The following is a 12,489-nucleotide window of genomic DNA, read 5'->3' as shown; positions in this document are numbered from 1 at the left end:
AGCTGAACCAACACTCTCCACATAAACACATTAGGAGCACCGACTTGTGATAAAAAGGAGTTGATTTGAGGTCTCCCGTAAATAAAGCATTTATCTTCATTAGAATGCTTTTTATGACCTTTTAGATAACTTGGAGTCTAGTTATCCAGTAACTAATGGTTAAACTGAGTGACCTTCTACTTCCAATATTATCTTGGGAACAGGATTAGCAGATACAAATAAATGTGCAAGTGTAAGTTGTGAGGAGAAAGTCGTAAACATGGGGTTAAGACATTTTTGTACCCATAGCAGGGTTTGTAGGCAGATGTTTGTCTGCAAACTTTTGATTGTACTTCTGATATTAGTTATTATTGTTGTTGTTATTATTATTATTATTATTATTAATAATAATAATATAATTAGATATTAGCAGTGCTCCAATATCTCAGGGGCTGCCACAAAGAAGAGGGAGTCAAACTATTCTCCAAGGCACCTGACTGTAGAATAAGAAGCAATGGGTGGAAACTAATCAAGGAGAGAAGCAACTTAGAACTGAGGAGAAATTTCCTGACAGTTAGAACAATTAATCAGTGGAACAACTTGCCTCCAGAAGTTGTGAATGCCCCAACACTGGAAGTCTTTAAGAAGATGTTGGATAGTCATTTGTCTGAAACGGTATAGGGTTTCCTGCCTAGACAGTGGGTTGGACTAGAAGACCTCCAAGGTCCCTTCCAACTCTGCTATCGTATTGTATTGTATTAAGAAGTCAAGTCCAGACTTCCTCTGTTGTTGCTTGCCAATTGTTCATCAATTCAATTTTGGGGCCATTTTCAGGCTGTTTTTCAGCCATTTCCAGGCTATTGGGGGGGGGGTTATTTTGGGGGCATTTTCAGCAGTTTTCAGGCCGCTTTCCGGTGGTCCGGCACCCGCAAAGACCAGAAAGCAGAAGCACAGCTGGTGACAGCACACGTGCCCACAGAGAGGGCTCTGTGTGCCAACTTCGGCACACGTGCCATAGATTCACCATCATGGCCCTCGGGCAGAGGTCTGTAAACTTAAACACTCAAAGAGCCATTTGGACCCATTTCCCACAGAAAACACCGGGAGCCATAAAGGTCCTAACCAGAAGCCCTCTATTCAATTCTGGAGCTGACCGGAAGTTCAGTTCCACTACCATAGAGTCTCCTCCTAGCGCGGCATACTTTTTCCTCTACCTCTCATACCTCTCATAACCAAAAGCCCTATCAATTGTGGAGACAATTGGAAAACCCTCCCCTTGCCATAGAGTCTTCTCCTGGCGCACTGTGCTTCTCTCCCCCCCCCCCACCATCGGACGCTCCTCTCAAAATTGTGGTGCTGACCGGTGACGGAGCCGCAGCAGAGGGAGGAAAAAGCCACATGCGGCTCCAGAGCTACAGATTGCGGACCCCTGCCCTAGGGTATACCTTGATTTTCTGAGTTGCTCTGGAGAATGAAGCATCCGAAACAATGTCCCAAAGGTGCTTTTTCAAGAGGCAACTGGACTTTCTGGTTTTTCATTGAAGATCTTTTGCTTCTCATACAAGAAGCTTCTTCAGCTCTGGAAAAAGCACCTTTGGGTCAACCATGACCTGGATGACCAAGAAACTCCATAGGCATCAGAAACAATGTTTAGAATGCTGGTAGACTGGGGGATTCTGGGAGTTGAAGTCCACACATCTTAAAGGTTGAGAAACACTGTTCTAAAACATTTGGTACATCCTTGAGTTACGACAATACAAGAAGTTCTCAACATATGACCGCAATTGAGCCCAAAATGTCTGTTGTTAAGTGAGACATTTGTTAAGTAAGCTTTGCCGCATTTTACGGCTTTTCTTCCCACAGTTGCTAAGTGAATCACTGCAGTTGATAAGTTAGTAAGGTGGTTGTTAAGTGAATCTGGCTTCCCCATTGATTTTGCTTGTCAGAAGGTCGCAAAAGAGGATCACATGAACTCGGGACACTGCAGCCATCATAAATGTGAGTCAGTTGCTAAGCATCCAAATTTTGACCACCGGAGGTGCTGCAAAGTTTTTAAGTGTGAAAAACGGTCATAACTCACTTTTTTCAACGCTGTTGTAACTTTGGCCAGTCACTAAATGAATTGCTGTAAGTCAAGGACCAACTCTACATTTGCAAGTCTTTTTTTTTTTTTTTTTTTTAGAAAAATGGGAGTGGGAAGAACTTATATAAGCCCATAATTGAAAAGTGTTTTGAACGTTAAATCAAAATCCCTTTCATTTTTGTTCAGCTAAAATCCTCTATGATAGGATTCAGAAAATGTTCACTGTTAAGTCGTTCTGGAAAAGCCCAGGCATAATAAATTATCCATTTGCAAAAAGGGTTTTATAAAAAGGTTTGCCAGGGTATCCAGCTGATAAGGAGAAAATAAGATCAACAAAACAGAGTTTGCCTTCAGATTAAGCTAAAATCAACACGTTCGCTTTTAACCCGATATGTAAAGTGGAAGTGCAGCTCAAGCCTACAGGGAAAAACAGCATAGATCCTGACAACCTTAAGACGTAAGAAAGTAGTTTGTGTTTTGGTGTGCAGATGATGCCTAGAAATGGTTTATATGTGTGCAATAGCATGAATGATATGTGCTACTTCAGCTTGCTAGGAGGCGATCTTAGTTTTAAATGTTTTGTCTTAAGAATCGATGCAAATAAGGAAGCAGGACATCTGGCAAACAACTGGTTGCACAAAGTTTGTGTTCATCTGGGGAATAACAAAAATGGCAGTTGTTTCCCTCCCCCCCCCCCCCGCATCTGCAAGCTGATGTGTCCTTTCTGCATGTAGAAATTTGGACAATTCATGGCCACTTGTCAGTAGTGTTTTTATTTATTTTATTTTCTCTGTGTTCCTGGAAAATCACTTTTATCTGGGGTATTTTAATCTAAGGTCAAAGTAGAAAGAATTAAATATAGCACAGCAACCAAAAGCGATTGATTTTCAGTACCCAAATATTTAATCAGGGTGTCATGGTCCATAAAGTCTACTGGAAACTGTACAAATATGTGAATCTGGTAGCAGATCCCTTTTTAAACCTTGGTCTTGGCGAGGAGGCTTTGAACTTTCTGCCCTTGGAAGTCTTTTGTAGACCATATGGATTATTCACCCTTACAGTTAAGTCAATATTTAACTGTTCCAGAAGCTCACACACAACCTTAGGATTTCTTGGAAGAAATGAAGGGAAGTTATTTTGCTGTAGCATTAGGGTATCAGAATGTCAAACTTGAGAGGTGAAATAGTCTGAACCGTAACAAGTCCTGGAAGCAAATCTTCAACTTGAAATCCAGTGTTAAGTATGATTTGGATCCTTGTAGCAGTAATGACAGGAGACGTGACGGTTCAGTAGTTAAACATGCTGAGCTTGTGAGTTGGAAAACTGACATCTTGGGTTCAATACCCGAGCGCCTAATGAGGAGGTGAGTTCCCGTTATGTGCAGAGGTGGTATTCAGCCAGTTCTGACCGGTTGTGGAGAATCAGTAGCAGAAATTTTGAGTAGTTCGGAGAACCGGCAAATAGGCTGACCCCGTCCCTGCTGCCTCCCAGCTGATCTTTTTTTGTTGCCCTGAACAAGAGAATGGAGCTGGAAAGCAGATTAGTGGGATGGGGAGGGAATGGGGATTTTGCAGTAACCTTCCCCTGCCACACCCACAAAACCAAACCACACCCACAAAGCCACGCCCACAGAACCGCTAGTAAAAAAAATTGAATCTCACCATTGGTTATGCGGCGCAGCTCCTGTCCACCTAGCAGTTCGAAAGCATGCAAACACAAGTAGATAAATAGGTACCATTTCAGTGGGAAGGTAACAGTGTTCTGCGCACCTTGGCGTATTATCATGCTGGCCACATGATCATGGAAGTGTCAGCGGACAATGCTGGCTCTCTCGGCTAAGAAGCAGAGATGAACACCGTCCCTAGAGTTAGATACGACTAGACAGAGGAAAACTTTACTTTTACCTTTAGCTGTAAAGGCAAAGCTGACCCATGAACATTTCCATTTTTGCAGCATATAATCTTTACACTTAGCTCACTAGTAACGATCTTTCTGTGAGCATTTTCCCCCCCAGATTCAGCACCTTCAGCTATCAAAAAAATCTTCTATGAAGCGTCTCCTATCTCTTTTCTGTTGTTGGTCTTATACTGAAACTCATTTTAGGAAGGCCTGTGGACAGCTGCTTTAAGTTGTTCCTTAAAAACTCACTTTTTCGTAGCAAGTGTTAGGATCACTTTCACAGTTCTGTCAGAAGAGGCAGTCAGCTTGTTAACAAGCCATTTATATAGCAGGAATCTCCTTGATTTCAATAGGTTTTGGCGTGGGCATTGATAAGATGTCCTTGTGGCTAATCATTGAGTGTCGAACAAACCAGCAAAGCTCATATCCATCAAAGGCTAGAGAAATCGCCAACAATGGAAATAGCCCATCATAAAGTATCTGTATTTCTTTTCTTTTTTTTTTGCTACTAGCAGATAGATATGGGAAAAATGAAATAGAGCGTCTCTCTTTGGAAGTTATTGTAGTTACTGGAGCAGAGATAAAAGAAAAATTATACCTGAACGCAGTCAGCAGCTGAATAATAGCATTTTAAGCTCGGTGGGTTTCTTTATGTGGTAGCATTTATAATTTTCCTTGCAATGGAATTGCAATTTTTAAGATATAGATTGATGGAGGAAAGTTACCCATCTCATATAATATGCAGTGACCCTGAACTGGAATAAACCACAGCACACAGTATTTCTGTAATCATAAACAAATCTAATCATAAAATCCCAGGGTTAAAGTTTCAGTTCTTTCAGTTTCGAGCTAAAAATTCAAAAGTGGTTTCCAAGTAGAAACAAATTTAGACAAAAATAGTCTTTTTAATGAAAGCAGTCACTTCTGCTATCTGTGCCAGCTCCATTAATTTCAGCATCCGTTCTTCCATTGCAGATATTTGAGGTTCCACCTTAAAGAACACAATTTAATGTTTAATTTGCTCCTCTGTCTTAACAAGCTGTTGGCTTTAATATCACAAATCAGCATCTTTGGGCTCTCCTCCTTTCTTCTGATTTGGTTTGTGTTGTACCAATTAGCTTGCAAAAAAAAAAGAAATAGAAATGAACATGCTACTGACAAAGATATTTTGTTTTGTTTTTAGTTCCCAAGAGGATGAAAGGCCTTTATCACCATTCTATCTGAGGTATGTGTGTGTATATGTATGTGTGTGTGTGTGTGTGTGTGTGTGATATTAAATTTATATTGTGTTTGGAAGATTGATTCATGAGAAAAAACTGCAGAGGACAATTCCTAGCCATTTGCAAATGTTTTGCCCAAAAACATTTCCTTCCTAGACAATGACTTAAGAGAAACTATAGATCTGCAACAGATAGATATCCACCCACAACATGAAAACTGCATTTGCCCTGCAATAAGCCTTGGTTTCTTCATAGTGGTTTATTGATAGGACCACAGTGGAAAAGGTTGATGCTGGTGGTGGTGGTGATTGTTATTAGTGCCTAATGCTGGGAAAACTTGAGGGCAAAAGAAGGAGGGGACGACAGAGAATGAGGTGGCTGGATGGAATCACCGAAGCTGTAGGTGTGAGCTTAAATGGACTCCAGACAGTGGTGGGTTCCTCTCCCCGTCGCTACCAGTATGCTGCTCACGGGGCCGGGCATCCTGTTTGTGCACACGCTGCACACGCATGAGCACTACACCACCCCCACAACACCCAGCTGCTTGTCGGAGGTTGCGCAGATGCCGCACGCTGTGCGTACGTGCGCAATTGGTCGGTTGCGTTAAAAACAGGTATAGAACATGGGCAGCTAGGTGGGCCAAACCGGCCACCCTACCGGTACGATGTCAGCTGCTCCTGGCTACTACCAGTACAACCGTATTGGCCAGAACCCACAACTGACTCCAGAGGAGAGGACAGGAAGGCCTGGAGGAATGTTGTCCATGGGGTCACGATGGGTCGGATACGACTAAACAATTAACAACAACAAGGACTGTATAAGAATATCTTAGTTTAATTTGACTTCATTCCCTTATTGGTGTTTAAGAATAGAAATCTGTGGCTTTGGGCTAGATTGCTAGGAGGAATAAGTTTGGCAGGAAGAGAGAATGAAGGCTGGCCAGTGATTTACTTCACCCCTTTTATGTTCTTGTGATGAGAAGTGGATGTTCATATTTAAGGGATTTCCAGCCTTTGCCTTTGTAACCTCATTACAAAAATTAAAGAGGAATGGCTTGGGTATTTCTTGTGCTAGCATCTGTTTTGTTTAGAGCTGCTGTTCTGGCTTGCAAAAAAGCAGCTGACCTATAGATGGCAGCAAAAAGCAAGTTGCTTTCCCTGTCACCTGGTGGTCTTGTAAACCTTTGCATCCCAGATAACCACAGTGCCCGGCAGCTGTTTATTTTCCTTTGTTCCCCTTACTTCCTGACGCCCAAATCCAACTCACTGTAGACTTTATTTGTGTGATATAACAACAGAGCAACGAATGTAAACATATGAAGGATGTGGGCTGCAACTTATGCAGTACACAAAGTACAGTGATTGAGAGCAGACAGTTATGTAACGTACTGGGTGGATGCAGTAGAGACTTGTCCGGATTCCAAGGACCCCACAATGCCTCAAGCTTGCCAATTAGCGGGAACATTGTGTATATATTCTCCCCCCTTCCCTTGTAAAATCTGTGCTGCAAATGTTGCAGAGATTTTGAGGAGCACAAGGGCTTGAAAGTGTTCCTGTTGTATTCCCTTGTTCCCCACCCAAACACGCTGAGTAAACAACACTATTAAGTACAGTACGGCTGCAAATTTGCCTCCTTTGGAATTCCTTTTAGATTTAGATTTGCTTGCATTTTTCTCTACCCTTGTCGAGACGGTATGGATCTCACCAGACAAGAACCTTTCAGCTAATTAAATTATCGAGCCAAATTTAAGAGACTGGAGCTGTACATACTTTTCACAAATCTGCAGATTTTCCCTCCCAGTTTCATGTCTTCCTCTTCCAGTCAAGTGCTCAGCTACACCATGCCTGGTTGTTTATGGAATTAAACCTGATTGAAGCCTTCCTGTTAGCCAACCGCGTGGTTGGCCTCTTGCAGTCTTCCTCAGCAAACCCATTCCAGATGTTCGGACTCTCTACTTGAGAGACCGCCTACTGCCAATTACCTCCACTAGACCGATAAGATCGCATAGATTAAGCCTCCTCCGAATTCCATCAGCCAGCCAGTGTAGACTGGCAACTACCCGGAGGAGAGCCTTCTCGGTGGCTGCTCCGACCCTCTGGAACGAACTCCCCGTGGAGATCCGGACCCTCACCACCCTCCAGACCTTCCGCGCCGCCCTTAAAATCTGGCTGTCCCGGCTGGCCTGGGGTTAAAGACTCTAACCCCTACTCGAATTGTATGACTGTTGAGTCCTTAAATGATGTAGTGCCTTTATGTTGTAAATTGTTTGTCCTTCCCCCCCCCCCCTTTGAACTGTGAGCCGCCCTGAGTCCCCCCAGGGAAAAGGGCGGCATACAAATAAAGTGAAACTGAAACTGAACTGAAACTGTAACTCCAACAACTCTTTGGCCATGCTCGAATGAGATAATGGTAGCCCAACACGCTGGAGAATGCTGTCCTGCTTTTTTTCCAGCTCCTGGGTTAGTTTGTCCCTTTATGACAACAGACTGAAACTGTCAATAAGAACGTCACTCAGTCAAAGAGCAAGCAGATCCTTCAGTGAAGTCTTCTGTGACAAGATGGTATCTGGGTTACATTAGTCCTAAAGATTAATTCTCCTAGGTATCCCCTGCATTGCTTGGAAATGCTTTTTGAGAAGGTCATAACAGTCCATCCCAAAATTGCAAAATGCAATCTTTGCAGAGACATTTTATAATGGGCATGCTGAATAGGATAAGTGAGCACATTACAGAGAGGCACTTATAACAGCATTTTCAGTGGGCAGTATGATAGCACAGGATTGTCCATGTTAAGCATCCCTTAAAAATGCTTTAAACATTTTTCTTACATGAAGTACCAATATACATGCTTCTTCAGCTTGGATGTATTGATATCATGGCTTATATAGTTCTATATTGTGCAGGGGTGAAATCAACTTACATTCGCAAACCGATAGCGAAGTGTGCGCAGTCACATTTAGATCTTCCATGCATGTGCAGAGTGCCAAAAATGGGACATGATGATGCCCAGACGGGTGGGCAGAGCCTCCTGCAGCCACTGCTACTGGTTCACCCCAGTGGTGGGTTCCGGCTCGCGTTGCGACTGGTACGCTGCAATGGGGCCGGGCGTCCACCATGTGCCCAGCGCGCGTATGCGTACCCACTGCCCGCAACGTTCCAGCTGCTCGGCAGAGCATCGCGCAGGTGCCATACGTCCTGTGTGCATGCGCAAATGCCCCAGTTGGCTCAAATAGAGGTAAGGAGAGCAGGTGGGTGGGTGGGCCCTCTGGAGCACCGTACCGGAACGGTACCTGGTGCTCCCAGCAGGCACCAGTATGCCCGTACTGGGGCATACCGATTGTATCCCGCCACTGGTTCACCTGAACCGGATAGAACCAGCTGAATTGCACCCCTGCTGTTATGGTAACTTTCAAAAAAGAAATTGTGTTTCAATAATCACCATAGAAAAACAGTGACAGGAAACCAACCCCTCATTAGAAACATTGCAGTAATGCAAAAATGCAATTATATTTCCATTATTAATCCTGTTAGATACAACATTTGGGGAAGTGTACTATTTTTACCTAATAAGAATGATTAAAAAAATAAAATACATGACAGAAGAAAGGACACCACTGCAAACGATTTTATTAAGATCCACTAATTGTAGTTGTTTTACATCTTAAAGACTGAAGAGTACTACCGTATATTAAGGATTCTGCTACAGTCAGAAGACAGTAGGATATGGACACAGCAAACTGCAATGTCACATGGAAAGTTATAACATGAAAAGTGCATTTGTTAAATGTAAATTTATTTGCCTATCTTCAGGGCTACTCTAGGCAGCTTACAACACCGGTGTCAAACTCGCTGCATCATGTTGCCATCATGTGACGTATCCCGATGTTTTTCCCCTTCACGAAGCTGAAGTGGGCGTGGCCTGCATATGACGCATCCGGCCCGTGGGCTGCCAGTTTGACACCCCCTGGCTTACAACAATAAAAAGGAAGAAACGAAAAGAGTGTAAACTGAACAAAAGTAAAATAATAGAGCAATAAAACAAGCCATGAAAAGGAGCACAACGATATACCAATATGATAGCAAAAAAATGGATAGGTGAAGAGCAATGAGTACGGAAGGCAGGTGGTGTCTGCTATCAATGCAGCAGCCATCTCCCGTATAATACTCCAACATTGGACTCCCAAACCAATCACAAAGTCAGGTTTTCCGACTCTTGTGGCAGGATAGGAGGGTGAGGGCAAATCTTACGTTGGAGGGTAAGAGAAGGCGTCCTCTTCTGTATCCCAGTTGTCAGAATTCTTTGACCAACAAAATCCCAAAGAAGGCCCTCTCTGCTGGCATGAATTATAATTCTACCTATGGCTAACAGTGGAAGAAGGATGATTTATTTGTGCTTGGAGCTGTCTACCAGAAGCAACTTCAATATTTGTGTATGAAAAATGTTCTGTGCCTTGCCTTTCACGTGATCAGGTGGACACTGCTGGCACCACATTGATTAGGTAAACAGGGCATATTTCAAAACAGAACATGAACATCAAGTGCCAATAGAGTATGAATTTAATCCAGGCGGAGCCCAGGTAAAAATATGTTTTGCTTGCCCTGATAAAATGTCGGGCTGAAGAAAAGTTGTATTCAGTGTTGCTCTTCGCACAGATGCTTTATGGCAATGGGACAGGTAGAATTTGGCAATAGGTTAATTTTTATTAATCCATCCAATGCCAAAGTAATTGTTTAAATAACATAGAGGTGAGTTCTTTGATGCAACCATTTCTTGTTTATGAGGAAAAATGCTGGCTAGATCCCAGACAATTATCCAACTAAAAATTCACAAGCTGGACGTTGACTTCAGTAACATTCTTCACCACATGTTCCTTTGCAAGGGGTGTTATCCAGACACACGCTCTCCTATCCAGAGATAATAGATCAGTGTTGGCTAACCCCTTCGGCACCGACTGCTGAAACAGGAGCATATGAGAACATTTTTGGCACTTCTGGAAACCGGAAGATCATCTTCCCAAAGCACGCATGTGCACCGGGTGGCTGCTCTTTTGGTTTCTGGTGCACCTACAGGTGTGAAGACCAGCTGGCCGGCACACCAGAACCCAGAAGAGCAACTGATGACAGCTCCGCATGCCCAGAGAAATGGCTCTGTGTTCCACTTCCGGCAGGCGTGCCATAAGTTCATCATCCCGGTAATAGATAGTACAGTAATATTGAATAGTAGCCATTGGTATTCTGATTCTCCATGAATTTGTTGAATCAGGCCAGAAAGCCCACCAGGTAGAAGGCTATCACTATGGTAATACATTTAGAACAGAACAGAATAACAGAGTTGGAAGGGACCTTGGAGATCTTCTAGTCCAACCCCCTGCTTAGGCAGGAAACCCTATACCGTTTCAGACAAATGGTTCTCCAATCTCTCCTTAAAAACTTCCATTGTTGGAGCATTCACAACTTCTGGTGACAAGTTATTCCACTGATTAATTGTTCTGTCAGGAAATTTCTCCTCAGTTCTAAGTTGCTTCTCTCCTTGACCAGTTTCCAACCGTTGCTTCTTGTCCTGCCCTTCTTGTCCTATTAAATCAGGGGACCACAACCTGTGGGCGGCAATCCACTAGTGGGCCCGGGCCTATTTGTCACCGGACTGTTTGAATAGCTGGCTGGTCTCCTCACACATGTGCTTGCGTGCACAGCCCCTCACACGAACATCGCCAGCACCCGCAGTCACACTCACGGGAACACTTGCGATCCATTCACACGAACATCACCGCGTGCGTCACAGGTGTTTGCGACTCCACTCACATAAGCAACTTAACAACTGTGGGCAAGAGGGGGTAAAACGAGGCAAAACTCACTTAACAGCCGTCTGGCTTAGCAACGGATACTTGGGGCTCAATGGTGGTCGTATGTAAGAGAACCATCTGTAGGTAACCCGAGACTACAATGAGGGGCCTTCTTGAAATCTCCGCTGTTATTTCCTTGGTCTTCCTAACTACCGCAACGCCTGAAATGCCACATCCCCAGATTGCAGGCAGAAAAAGCTTGAGTTAGTATTGTGGGAATCGCATTTTAGAGGAGTGGAAAAATAAAATGATGCAAATGGAAGTCTATGGAGATTCTCTCAGTCTTCCAGTCATGGTTGTGCCAAAGGTGCTTTTTCAAGAGGCAAGTGGACTTTCTTGTTTTGTTTTTTCTTTGAAGACATTTGATAGCAGATATCAGGTATGTTTCTCTGAGGGCGCACTGAAAAGTTTATTTACTTGTTATGCAATTTAAACCGCACTCTTCAACTCTAACAAGGACTCCGAGGAAATGTCTCCTTCCAATATCTTTACCATGAGAAGTAGAAGGATCCAAAAGAGAGAGAAAAAGTGATGAAAGTGACAATCAGTTGCCAGTATCTCAATACATAGCAGCTATTACTCTGTTTCAGAGGTTATCAAGAAGGTTGAATCTTCTTTCTTATTTTGCATTTTGTATATTTACTGTTTTAAAAGTAATCCGCCTTGGAACTACATCAGAAAGATAGTGTGTCAATTACATAAGACATTACTAATATGAGCCCTAGGTTTATTTCTTGCTGGAAAGAAACAGGTTATTTTGAAATGAAGCTTGTTAAGATATTTAAATTTAGTAGTTGGAACAGTGGGGTTGAGCAGTGAGCCAGAACACATAGTTATGGTTGATTGGTTGACTACTGGCTCCTGCGTGAGGTAATCTGTGCTGTGATTGGTTGCTGTGAGTGTGGAGGGGGGAGTTTCCCTTTCTTTCCTGTCTTTTTTCTTCTCTGTGTCCTGTATTCTCTGTGATTTACCTCAGGGATGTCAAACTGGTGAGCCGGGTGCGTCACACTCGCACCACACCCAACCCAGCTCCGCAAAGGGGAAAAATGCGAAACGTCTCCTGACGGCAACGTGACGCTGCGAGTTTTATCTGATATTGCTGTTGTTTACCTGACAATTTTGTTTGGTGTATATTTAGATGTAAAATATATTTATATAAAACTACATGTTTGTGTCTCTGACTTAATTTGGACACCAGCTGCACAATTCCCTGACAAAACCTCTTTTCGGAAGGATGCATTTTAGACTGGAGAAATAGTATAAGAGAAAAACAGTACAGACTTGAGACATCTTGTTACATGAAGCTGACCCCATACCCATTTATAAAACATTACATAACAAAAGACAACTGGACTGACCATTGAATCTTCTGAGAACTTGGCAATGACCCAACAGGTTGCACTGATTTCAAGGAAGGGAGGCCACTTAAGGGCTCCCAACATACGTAGCCTAAATTGACCGCTTCA

The 12,489-nt window shown here is 43.1% G+C and overlaps 2 protein-coding genes across 2 annotated transcripts in view; both read left to right on the top strand.

Annotated features, from left to right (window-relative positions):
* LOC116513231 (G protein-regulated inducer of neurite outgrowth 3-like) overlaps positions 1-12,489 on the top strand; it is a 217,165-nt gene that overhangs the window by 165,807 nt on the left and 38,869 nt on the right. The gene's annotated exons all lie outside the window — the stretch shown is intronic.
* LOC116513312 (protein FAM13A-like) overlaps positions 1-12,489 on the top strand; it is a 126,695-nt gene that overhangs the window by 100,302 nt on the left and 13,904 nt on the right. The window contains exon 8 of the mRNA XM_032224330.1: positions 5,145-5,186. Coding sequence (XP_032080221.1) covers positions 5,145-5,186 — 42 coding nt within the window. The remainder of the gene's footprint in view (positions 1-5,144; positions 5,187-12,489) is intronic.

The sequence above is a fragment of the Thamnophis elegans genome, chromosome 9 (assembly GCF_009769535.1).
Source record: "Thamnophis elegans isolate rThaEle1 chromosome 9, rThaEle1.pri, whole genome shotgun sequence".
Classification (NCBI taxonomy): Eukaryota; Metazoa; Chordata; class Lepidosauria; order Squamata; family Colubridae; genus Thamnophis; species Thamnophis elegans.
The sequence above is the reverse complement of the archived record's forward strand: the minus strand, read 5'-3'. Positions and strand labels throughout refer to the sequence as shown.